At 39.5% G+C, this 12,110-nt stretch overlaps 1 protein-coding gene across 4 annotated transcripts in view; it reads right to left on the bottom strand.

Moving 5' to 3' along the window:
• The window catches only part of STAG1 (STAG1 cohesin complex component), a 164,337-nt gene that overhangs the window by 115,312 nt on the left and 36,915 nt on the right, over window positions 1-12,110 (bottom strand). For all 4 annotated transcript variants that reach the window (XM_088170640.1, XM_088170639.1, XM_088170637.1 and 1 more), the window contains 2 exons: window positions 9,951-10,085; window positions 2,597-2,699 (listed from right to left, as the gene is read on the bottom strand). In XM_088170640.1, the coding sequence (XP_088026766.1) occupies window positions 2,597-2,699; window positions 9,951-9,979 (132 nt within the window). In that variant the 5' untranslated portion in view covers window positions 9,980-10,085. The remainder of the gene's footprint in view (window positions 1-2,596; window positions 2,700-9,950; window positions 10,086-12,110) is intronic.

The following is a 12,110-nucleotide window of genomic DNA, read 5'->3' on the forward strand; positions in this document are numbered from 1 at the left end:
TAGTTAGGAAAAAAATTCCAGCCACAGAAATCAGAAGAGCTTTTGGGCTACCATTCTTCAGGTCTGTAACAGAAATGAAAATCATCTAAGCTAAATCTCAGTTAAGAAAAACATTTCTGAAATTAACAAAACCTTTTAATCTGTTTCACATCTGATAGTAAAGGTAGGTGGTACCTGTGAAGGAAACAAAACCCACAGTAGTGAAGAGTTGGGAGGGCAATGTCAGAGCTGCACCTCCTGTAAGAACCAGGTAATTTGCCCCAGGGAAATGGCTGGGTTAGCAACATGGTTTGCTAAACAATACAATTACCAAGTCCCTGGCTTTTAACATCCAATAATGCTATAAATTCAATTGCCTAGATTAGCCTTTCCAAGGTTTTTGCATTTCTCCTCCCTCCAGACACCAGATGTTGAGTGGCTTTTTGCTTTTGGAGATTTTTTTTTTATAGTAGAAGAACCAAGGGAGAAATTTATCATGAAGTAAAATGGGACAGGCACTAAGAGAGGCTATGCAGTCTCCAGCCTTGGTAGTTTTCAAAATCAAACTGGAAAATCCATGAGCAATGTGGTCTGATCCCAAAGCTGACACTACTCTGACTAGGAGGTTGCAATAGGATCTGCTGAGTCCTATTCCATAAACGACCATATTGTTTTTCCTCTCTGAAACTCTTCCAGTCCTTATATACACTTTCCTGAGATTTTGGGATGGAGCTCAAAAGGGAAAGAAAAAGCAGAACTGAGCAAATTCTTCCAAATTTTGACAAACTACAGTTTTATAAGGGACACTGTATTTGTTTCATTTTTTATTTTCTGCCTCTAAGTTTTAAGACTGGATTTGAGGTTTTTTGACTCCTCTTAAGCATTAAGATGAGCTTCCACAGAATTGCCCCTGATACCCCTAAGGTCTTGCTCCTTGGCAGCAGCAGTCAGCTCACAGTCTATCACTTTGTGAATGAAGCAATGGCTGCTTCCTCTGACTTGTTCATCACTTGACAATCACACACACCTAATGAGCCTGGAGCTGTTCTAAGCAAAATGAGCAATTCCTCCCCTAGAAACCTGATAGCAGGACCAGCAGAGTGCTTCAGCAACTGTTCCCATAGGAGCCACTAATAAACTGAAGCAGAGGAATGAGAAATGCTTTTTGTAACATTCACCTTTCCCTTCCAGTGAGCGTGTGCTGGGTACAAAATGCCCCTAGTGTTGCTATAACTTGAATTCCTATATTGTGACAACATTCTGAGTTAGCAATCAGGTTGCACCAGCCTAGTTTTTTTATTAGAGCTACAAAACCCCACAGATTTCCTAATGAAATATTCCTAAGATAATTTTTCATTTTATCTTTGCTTACAAGCTATGTAAACAGATAAGCTGTTCTCTTCAAACACTTCTTAAAGGCTTGCCCTGAAGAGGCTTCATGTTCATGAGCAAATGCATTTATCTGATGAAGAATATATACATCATACAAAAGTGTTCAAGAGCTTTCATAAAGGAAGACAACATGCCCAGAAAAGACCAGGATTTAAAATGCTGGCACCTTGACTAAGTCCAGAGATTGTGATGCAAATTGAAAAGCAACAGTAAAGAGGAGTTTGTTCCAGCTTGTCCAGCATGCCTGAGAATAACACATGGATCTGTCCATTCTTACAGCCTCACCAAGCCCATGGCTTGATATAAGCCTTAGGATCAAAGCCCTCAGGGTTGAAAAAAAAAAATCATCTCCATCTACTAGTGCTATATAGATATATGGCATATTCACACTCAATAACAAACACACAGAAGTTCACACCAAGTCTTACTCCACACTGTGTACTTCAAGTGATACAGCCACAGGAACTAAACTGATCATCTTCAAGAACCAAGATGAAGGACAACATGACACACAACTTTCCCTTTATTTTTCAACGAATTGGCTATTTTATAGAACAAATGAAAATAAAAGAGAAAGCCTCCCTAATACCTCACGTAAGAGAGAACTGTTTCTGTATGTTCCTCCTAATAGGCCAGCAGAGACAAAGCCCTATCACCTGCTGCCCTTTGCCAGGGGATACACTGAAGCTCCCAGTCTGTAAGTAGAATGCAGTGTATGTCAATCACGACTCTTAAATGTGTTAATAGATTTTCTCAGGAATCTAGGAAATATCATGCTACAATTCTTCCACTCACATGAAGAGATTATCAGTAATAAAAGGATGGCTTAAATGTCATTTGTCACTTAAAGTCCATTACAACTTTCAAGAAGAAAGTGGTTGTACTTACTGAGGTTATTCTCATATCTGGAAGAATGTTGTAATGACAATAATAACAAAACCGTATTGTTCATGAAAGCAGCTAACAAAAGAAAAATTAATAGTTATTATGAGAACATTTTAATGTCCTTTTTTAAACACTCCAAACACTGTTTGCACATCAATTTGATAAATATTTCATACTAGAAGTCTTCATAAAATCTGACATAGGACTCATTAAAAGCCTATTTATGTGACCACAAGATGATCAGATGAAAAAGAGTCTGCAGTCAATTACAAATAGATGCATAACAAAACAAAAATAAATTAAATAGATGCATAACAAAACCAAAATAAATTACACATACTGGAGGCCTGCCGGGACGGCCCCTTTTTCTTTTTCCTTTGACTTCTGCTTCTTCAAGCTCACTGCCAGCATCTGAATGTGCAGTAGTTTCATTTGTAGAATCCCTAGGGGGGAAAAACATTAAATAAATTCAAATGATTTGAAATCAGCAAGTAACTGACCAATTAAATACTTAGTCCTGAGCAAAAAATAAATAAATAAATAAATAAATAAACAACAAAAAAGTCAGCATTAAAAGGCTTTCCCCATTTATTCTGCAAACCAAGGAACCAAGCATTGTTAGCCCTGGCAAAAGGCCTTCTCTTTTCATTGGCTGCAATGTCATTTATTGACTGGAATTCTTTAAATTCATTTTCATTTGAAAACATGTTACACTTCAAAACTGGCTATATTAACCAGCACATTAAACAGCTCAAGTCATCAATCCCACAGTGTATTCACTACCAAGAACTTCTTTTACTCTTTGTAGCTGCTCTCAAGGCCCCAAGAGCAATGTGGAGTCCAGTCCAGCTGTCTCATCATTAGCACAGTTGCACAAGTTTCCACACAGCTTCCACCACACTCTCAGTCACACCCCAAGACAAGGGGCTTAGGCAACTATTAATAAAAAGGATTCATGCTGACTGTGAGGCCCAAACCCTTTGATCTGAAGACATTTGTGACTTTTCCAGTTACAAAAATATTTTCACTTGTACAAAGGAAAAGCTTTGACAGTGCTCAACTCTTGTCAGCAGAGAAGCCCAAACAATAATTTCTCATTTGTTGCCATTTCAGATTTAAATCATGATAAGAAAAACAAATCCCCCAATTTTCACCACCCTTCCCAGCCAGAGGCACAGGTGCTTCCCTGCCTGCCAAAGAGACATGGCTGCTTGAAGAAATTCAGATTGCAGTTGATCTTTTGAGGCATTAGATCTTGCCCAAGAGAAGCTCACATAGAAAACCGTAACTGTTACTGATGAGCTTTATTTTTACTGTGCAAGACTACCAGGGCACCAGATCTCTGTAAATTTTCATTTACAACTAATAATGTCCTAGATTACTCAAGGATGGCTCAAGTGAAGTTATAATCATAGACTTCTTTAAATCCAAAATAATTTCCTTGAAGTGAAAGGAGTTCAGTTGCTCTACAACTTGTGCAAAGGGAAGGTGAAAACCAGACCTATTCCATATTTTATAGAGCCTCAAACATCAACGGCAGCATTAGTGATCTGCTCTAGAGAAACTGAGACTCTCCAGCAAGCCAAGATCTACACACACCTTCCTCCTTGTGTGGGGGTTATTTTGCATTTTGCTCTACAGATCAGGAATACTTCACAAATTTGTTGTATCACCAAGAAAACCAGGTAATACTGCAGAAAGATATCATTGTATCAGAACTGGGAATGTTCTCATACTCCTCTTTACTGAAATTACTGGATTGTCTAGGTCTGCTCTCACTCAAATAATTCTGCACAACTATGATGAATTTCTAATATTAAGACATTGTTTTCCAACCTTTTCCTATTCGCAAGCACAAAGACACCAAGGGGACCACAGAATTTTTTACAAAAGCCAGAATACAGAAGAACATATAAGAGTTTCTCTTACTGAAAGTAACTTCAGTGGATAATCACTAAATCACTATACACCCCAGAAAATCAGGCATCCTAGACGAAAAATCACTTTCAATTCAAGTGCATTTGAGTTCACAAATTACATGCTTGTAATGCAACACCTTGACAAAATAATGAAAATACAGCTTTGTTGTGATATAATTAAAAAGTAGCTTTTTCACTTCATAAAATATGAAATTTGAAAAACTTAGCATCAAGCTATGTATTTGGAAAAACACCTAGAAATGTAAAAAGCATAAAATCAAATAAAGGATACCCCAAACAAAATTGGTAGATTAGGGCCACAGCAGAGAAAAGCAATGCAGTAAATACAGCTGAAAACATGCTTATGCAGATGGATATATCCAGCCTTTACTCCAATACCTCATCACACTGCAAGTCAACTTGACAAGAATGTACATTGGCTCACAATGGCAATTTTAAGAGATTTTCAATGCAGAAGTAAAGAACCCCATAAGAATATCTGCTCCCTTCTGTTGCCGGAGAGAAATTAAAACCATTCTCTATTGCTCTCTCTAAAAAAAAAACAAACCCAAAGCTTTTCTCTTTGGTCTGCTCAGATCCTTATTGGAAAAGTTTCAGGCATGGTGTGTCTGTCTAAACAATACCCCCATTCCTGGGGAAACACTGTGCTTTGCTAGCTTATAAACTTGCACCCCTAGGATCAACAGAATAAAAATTTCTCTCTATTAAAAACAGATTCAGCAATCTTTCTAGGCAAACAGATCAAGTCCTTCCCTTGAAACACCAGAGCTATATAAATAAATTAAACTCTACTACTTTTCACATGCATCTACTCCACAGAGAATTCAACTTTCCTATACAGCCTCAGTCCAGTCTAACAAAACCTCCAGATAAATTTGTCTATTTAGTTCTGGAACTTTCAAATCTTTCCATACTGCATATGGAAGAACAGTGAACAGTTAACCACCACCTGTTCTTTGCCTTAAATAGACTGTTGCCTTAAACCTGATTCTCTTAATATTCTTCTGGTTAAACTTTTCTGATTTACTGGAAGCCTCTTTGGCCATTTCCCTTATTGGGAAAAGCTCAATAAATTAGTACTAAGGGTGAGATTCATCTAATCTAAATCAGAGACATATGCAATGCAGAAAATCTTAATGTACAAGATATGTCATACTAAGGTCAGTGTCCAAAACTGGTCAGACAGTTTAAATTTTATAAATTTTGTTTTCTCTCCACTGATGATAAGGTGATCAAGACAAGCAACTCGAACATAAGTGTTTCAAATTAAACAAAATAAATCTCACCCTAACAACATGTGAGGAAGAAAATAAACTTCTTCCCAACAAAGAATATATGTAAGGAGCAAGGGGAAAACATCAAAAACTAGGTTCCCTTCAATCTTCACGTTATTTGGAGTAGGGAGACTGGATCAAGGACATCTTCCAGTCTTTAGCTGGTTTCATATTAAAATAAATATCATTTCAGGCAGCAAGGAATCATCCAACTCCTGCACAAAAAGGCCCTTCCAGCACGGCTGTGAGCCCTTTCAGTTTGGGGGCTGGTGCCTCTTGCTCGTGTGGAAGCCTCGCAGTTGCTCTGGGTACACACACGAGCCCCTCTCCTCTGATTCCCGGACTCAGGGCAGCAGTGCAGCATCTCCTGCCTGCCTGCAGTTCTGTCCGTTTGTAGCTGTACTCAGCGAGAGAAGCAGCTGGCCTGCATCCATCTCCCTCATTCCCTACACACCTCGCAGAACTGCTAAGAAGTAATTTATCTGGTGGCAGTTACCCACGTCTTAATAGAGCAGAATTATCCTGTCCTCGTTCCACGTGTGTGTGACTAAGCACCTGAGGGGGAAACTTTGGTTTAGTCATATTTTCATACTACAATTTGAAAGCTGTTGTGAGGGAAGATAATCTGGGCCTAAGGAAACCTGCCACATATAAGGAGAGGTGGAAGTGCCTAAAGCTAAATGTTTCCTCTCTTAAGACCCCTTTAAAATGAAAGGTACTCGAGAGATCTGACAGAGGTGGGGGGGACCTACAAGACTGAGGTGAGCAGAGCAAAGGAGACAAGTGATAACCTCTCTTCAGGGCTCAGGTATGCTCTGCTTTGCTTTCTCATTTCTGTGGTAACTAAAGCACCCTAGGAAAGTGGCAGCAACTCCAGGATCTCTTCTAAAAACTCCAGATATTATTTCAGAGTTATAATTACTAATCCTTGAATCTATCTATGTTAATGAAGAATTAACAGATTACTGGACAGCCCTTTACAGATTACTGGACAGCATGACCACATCATGCTTCTGAAAAATGTTTCCATTAACACAGTAAATATCACATCTCTGTAAAATAAACTAAAATGAATTTACCTTTCTTCTACTATTCCACAAAGCTCTAACTATAGCATTTATATAATATGCCCCTTTAAAAATACCATAGCAAAAACCTGTGTTTATGTATCAGGTTTTGTAAAAAAAAAAAAAGAAACCAAAACATTTCTATAAGCTTTTATCACTTCTGCTGAGGGGCTTGACATTCCGGCAGAGATAAATTCAGTAATTGCTATCACCAAATTCAGTCTTGTGAAAAAAAGCATTCATGAAGAAAAATGGCTAAATGCTCAGGCTCATGAATCATGGATGAATCAGTTCTCATGGTTGATCTTCAAAAATCTAAAGAGCAAACATGAGTCATGTCATTGAGAGAAGATTCATTACTGTCCATGACACAGATGGAATAGCCCAGATGTTTTCTCCAAACATCTGAAACACCAATAAGTGAAATCCTGTCTTCACTGTGTTCTGAAGCCACTTCTGTGAATCTAGAAAGGGTCAAGATTCACCTTTTATGTTCCCTCAACGAAGAATTTGGGAGGAAATAGATTATATGGTCCTAAGCAACGTATATTAACATATCAAATGGGTTTTAGGATTGTTTGTTTAAAGAGAGTAGCCAAAAAGATTACAAAACATAACAAAAAATAAGTAGAAATTAAGCACAAGAATAGGAGATTATAATAATCCCTCAAATAATTAATTTAAGCGCTAGAAAGAAAACCTAGGCTTTCTGTGGGGAACTGGACTGTGTCTTCCCAAACCTGTAAATGTGTGAAGTTAATACTCCCTAGCCCAAAAACTGTTTCAGGTTTCCTCACCCTTAGCCAATGCTCTTCCTGATGAAAGCCTGACTGGGACCTTCTGAATTAGAATTTATCACTTTCTTTGATACTTCATCCACACTAGCCAATGTTCTGAGCCCTCAGCAGAGTCCCAAAACCTCTATGTGCACATCATGCTGAGTTCTCTGTAAAATCAAAGACCTCCTCTTGTTCATAAGCAATCAAAACTACATGTACTGTTGAGCATGACATCTCACCAACACTTTGCATTAAATTATTCCCAACTTTACCAGAAAAAACAACATTAATGTTTTCTGTGTCTCTTTGATTTGCTTAATATCAGTGGCTCTGACTATAGAATATGTTGGTATATTTAACATTCCACAGGTTTTTCAGCTGGTGTGTAGAGTTACCAAATCCATTACTATGCACTTTTTAACCTTAAACTCTGTGATATTCCATTCACTTTTTAAGTCCATCTGGGTTCTTGAAATGGGAATGCAAATATCCCTTTCCCACTGCTACCATCACAGATTCTCCTAGCTTTTTGTTCTTGGCATATTTCACAAACATTCCCTCACTTCTTGAATATGGCAAATCCAGGAAATACAAACCAAGAAAATGTTCTTCCACAACTAATTCCTAAGATAACAAGAAACCCCTCAGGATGTGACTCCCACTCAGTGCTGCCCATCAAGGTCATTCCCAGCTTTAGCCTGTACTCATCCACAAGTAAACTTCTTTAAAGATATTTTTAAAATACAAGAGAAACCTGTGCAAAGTAATAGTAATGCAAATAGTAATAGCAAAGTAATGCAAAGCATGCTATTATTAAGGTCAGACAAATTTCTTTTCAATTGTCCAGCCATTCAGTTTCTTAAATAACAAGACTGGAAATCTTAGCTTGGAACACCACTCAACCCTGATCAACTGAGGTTCCTACACATCCTGAGGTTAAAAAAATTTAGAAAACATTCCAAGCAAAAATAAATTAACATTAGATAGTTACCAAATGTACATGGCACAGGTGCCTGGCACTGGCAGCAGAGTCGTGACAGAGGGAGCTCTGTGAGGGGATGAAGGGCTCTGTGAGGGGGATGAAGGGCCCTGTGAGGAGGATGAAGGGCTCTGTGAGGAGGATGAAGGCTCTGTGAGGGGATGAAGGGCCCTGTGAGGAGGATGAAGGGCCCTGTGAGGAGGATGAAGGCTCTGTGAGGAGGATGAAGGGCCCTGTGAGGGGGATGAAGGCTCTGTGAGGGGATGAAGGGCCCTGTGAGGGGGATGAAGGGCTCTGTGAGGGGATGAAGGGCCCTGTGAGGGGGATGAAGGGCCCTGTGAGGGGGATGAAGGGCTCTGTGAGGGGGATGAAGGCTCTGTGAGGGGATGAAGGGCCCTGTGAGGGGGATGAAGGCTCTGTGAGGGGATGAAGGGCCCTGTGAGGGGATGAAGGCTCTGTGAGGGGATGAAGGCTCTGTGAGGGGATGAAGGCTCTGTGAGGGGGATGAAGGCTCTGTGAGGGAATGAAAGGCTCTGTGAGGGGGATGAAGGGCTCTGTGAGGGGGATGAAGGGCTCTGTGAGGGGGATGAAGGCTCTGTGAGGGGGATGAAGGGCTCTGTGAGGGGGATGAAGGGCTCTGTGAGGGGGATGAAGGCTCTGTGAGGGAATGAAAGGCTCTGTGAGGGGGATGAAGGGCTCTGTGAGGGGGATGAAGGGCTCTGTGAGGGGGATGAAGGCTCTGTGAGGGGGATGAAGGGCTCTGTGAGGGGGATGAAGGGCTCTGTGAGGGGGATGAAGGCTCTGTGAGGGGATGAAGGCCCTGGGAGAGGCTGGAGTGGGTTGGGCACCCGCACTGGGGGCAGGATGGATGGAGTGGGATGAAAGTTTGAAGGTTAACAGAGATGAGGGCAGGGGTAGAAGGAACACCTGGTATGTTTTGTATTTATTTCTCACTATCACCCAAATCATTTTTATTTGGGAATAAATGAATTTTCTCCAGTCCAAGTCCATTTGGTCTGTTTTGATTGCCCTGTCATTACCTCACCCCATGAGTTTCTTCACTCTGTGTTCTCTCCCTGCCCTGTGAGGAAAGGAGCAGGTTCCAGTCTCTAAAATTCCTTCTTATCTCTCCTTAATTTACTCTCCAGCTCCTTCTATTACAGATTTCTGCTCTGTTCTTCCCAGTATCTCACTTTATCCAAGCACAGCCATGTTCCCATGTGCATTTCCCAGCAGGACCAAAACATGTTCATGCCACTGCTATCTTCAGCTGCAGAAGGCAAAGGTTTTTTGCACAATAAATTCAGCTCATTGTAGGAAAGTACACAACTGGAATACACAATATGGTCTGTTATGACCAAAACCAATACCTGCTGCTGAAATCTCACAACATTCAGAAGCATAAAAGTAGTGAAGACCTTGTTTTGCTTTGCACAGCTAAGTTAAATCTTCATAGATAGAAAGAAATATATTTTTGATTTAGTGTTTTGCAGGTTTTTTTACAGTTTTTCAGCACATGAAAACACAGGAGGCCTTGAACAGTCACACTAACATGCACTTCTTTCAAGCTTGTGCTTTATCTTCACAATCACCTCTGTTTACTTCAACCTTTTTAAAAGCCAAGATTTCAAATATAGAGAGAAGTGTATACTCACTGTAGTACTGGCAAATCTGAAGTAATCATTTTTGCAGCACTCTTGGAAGTAAGAGCTACATAGAACTTCTTCTCAAAGTTATTACAAGACAACTACTTGGAAACCTCTTTCATGAAAAGAATGTCAAAGTCCAGTCTGTAAGAGAGAGAAAAAATTTTTAGATGTGACTCCAAAATAGTAACACATGGAATAAAATATGCTGTCAACAAAATAGGTCAATTTTGAACTAGCATCAATATTAAACCACAAGAAATTTAGAATGAATGACCCCAAAACTTGCATGCAGTTTTCACATTTCTATTTAGGTAATTTTGTGCAATTAAATAAAAGTTTAAAAATAAATGTTCTGCATTACCTCCCATACTTGTTTACCACATATATGTGTGTATAAATGGCACTACACCTATTCCATCAGACCCTCTGGCTCACAGCTTTGTGTGACTGAATTTCACAGAATAGTCAGAAGCTGTGCAGCAGAAGGTATTTTAACTTAATGAAACTGAAGTTATAATTTTATATAATAAAGTAGACTGCATCTGTGGTGTCACTACACCCACTAGTAACATTTCTCTACCCAAAAGACTAACCAAGGAGTTGACTAATGGCAGCAGATGTGACTTTACCATTAAATAATAGCACAATGTGACAGATTCAATAATCTTCACTGTAATAAAACACAAAACTGCCATCCTAGTCTTCCAGAAAATGCAAGTTCTGGAGAAACTAAGTAGATTTGTTCCAGTCTCCCCTTTTTTAGGTCCTGGGGTAAAATGAAGACCTGCATGGAGCACTGCAGTTCAGCAATGGCAAGGCATACCGAGGACTCAGCTGTGTGTTTTTAAAACATGGGATATGTTCAAACTCTTTTATTTAAATACTTAATTTCCTCTAGATGGGCTTTTTTTCCCCCATGTTCCAGTAGCTTTGCACAAAGCAGGAGGAAAATCCAGCCAGGAACAGGCAATGTAACCTGCACCAAATGGAGGATCTAAATGAAAGTGCACCCTTCTAAACAAAACAGTACAGTATATAAATATAATTTCCATCCTACTACACACACATCGGTGTTTATTTACCAAACTGTACAGAATGAACAGACTTTTTTGCTCCTCATATTACAGTTCCAATTAGACTCACAGTTGCATACAACTTGTTCTTCCAGTACTTGCTACTTTGTGCTACCACGTTTTGCTTACAGTGCCTTATCATGAAATTTACATTTTTTTATACCATATAATTAGCAAGCCATTTTGTTGCAAAACACATGTTAACAAGCCAGAAGTTTGTTTGGAGCTAAACCCACCACTCTAGTATTAATGGTTTAAAGGGGCCAATACATCAGGCTGGTGTAAAAGCTCTCCAGTTTCACTATAAGACAGAAGATAATCTGAGTTCTCCTTGAAAAAAAAAGTCATATATGCTATTTGTGCTATTTCCATAAGCATTTTTTCATTAGAGACACTGCTCATTACTGTGTTTCAAAGGATGTGATTGCTCTTAACAGGGCAATGACATGTCCAGTCAACAACACAAAGCAACCACTTCAGACAGCGATAAGAATTTATTATAAACAAACACAGCATTAGATTAAGTTCTGAGTTGACTTCCTATATGAAAAAATAAAGGCAACGTTCAGATCTCTCAAAATGGAAAAGTTCACTACAACTGGAACAAGGCTGAAGAAAAAAGTATTTTTTTGTACTCACACAAGCACACACATACACACACTCATGCCAGCTCAAAGGAAACCTACCCATCTTAGATCTTCAGATTATCTAATTCTAGCAACATTCATGGCAATCTTACTTTCCAAAAAAGCTTTCTAAGGAAGTTCAAGGAAATGTATTTCTGCTCCATGTGAGGTATCTTCCATAGACATTTAAGGCAACCTGCACAACTGCTATGTAGGATTTATTTTTTTCATTTTCCTTTTTAACCTCATCACCCTTCCCAACTGTTGGCTGTGCATGCTCAGATGTAGTAATCAGCAGCATTCAGCTGCTCTAGGGAAGTACTCACACACAAGGAAAAGGATACTGGCTCAGAGATAGCTTATTTGAAAAGCAAAGTCCTGACTTAGGAGTATGGAGTGAAGGGTAGGAAGAGTCAGAAGCAGAAGAGAGGACCAAGGCAGCTGGACTCACAGTGCTGAGGCAGAGA

Source organism: Sturnus vulgaris, chromosome 10, assembly GCF_052056855.1.
Source record: "Sturnus vulgaris isolate bStuVul1 chromosome 10, bStuVul1.hap1, whole genome shotgun sequence".
Taxonomy (NCBI): Eukaryota; Metazoa; Chordata; class Aves; order Passeriformes; family Sturnidae; genus Sturnus; species Sturnus vulgaris.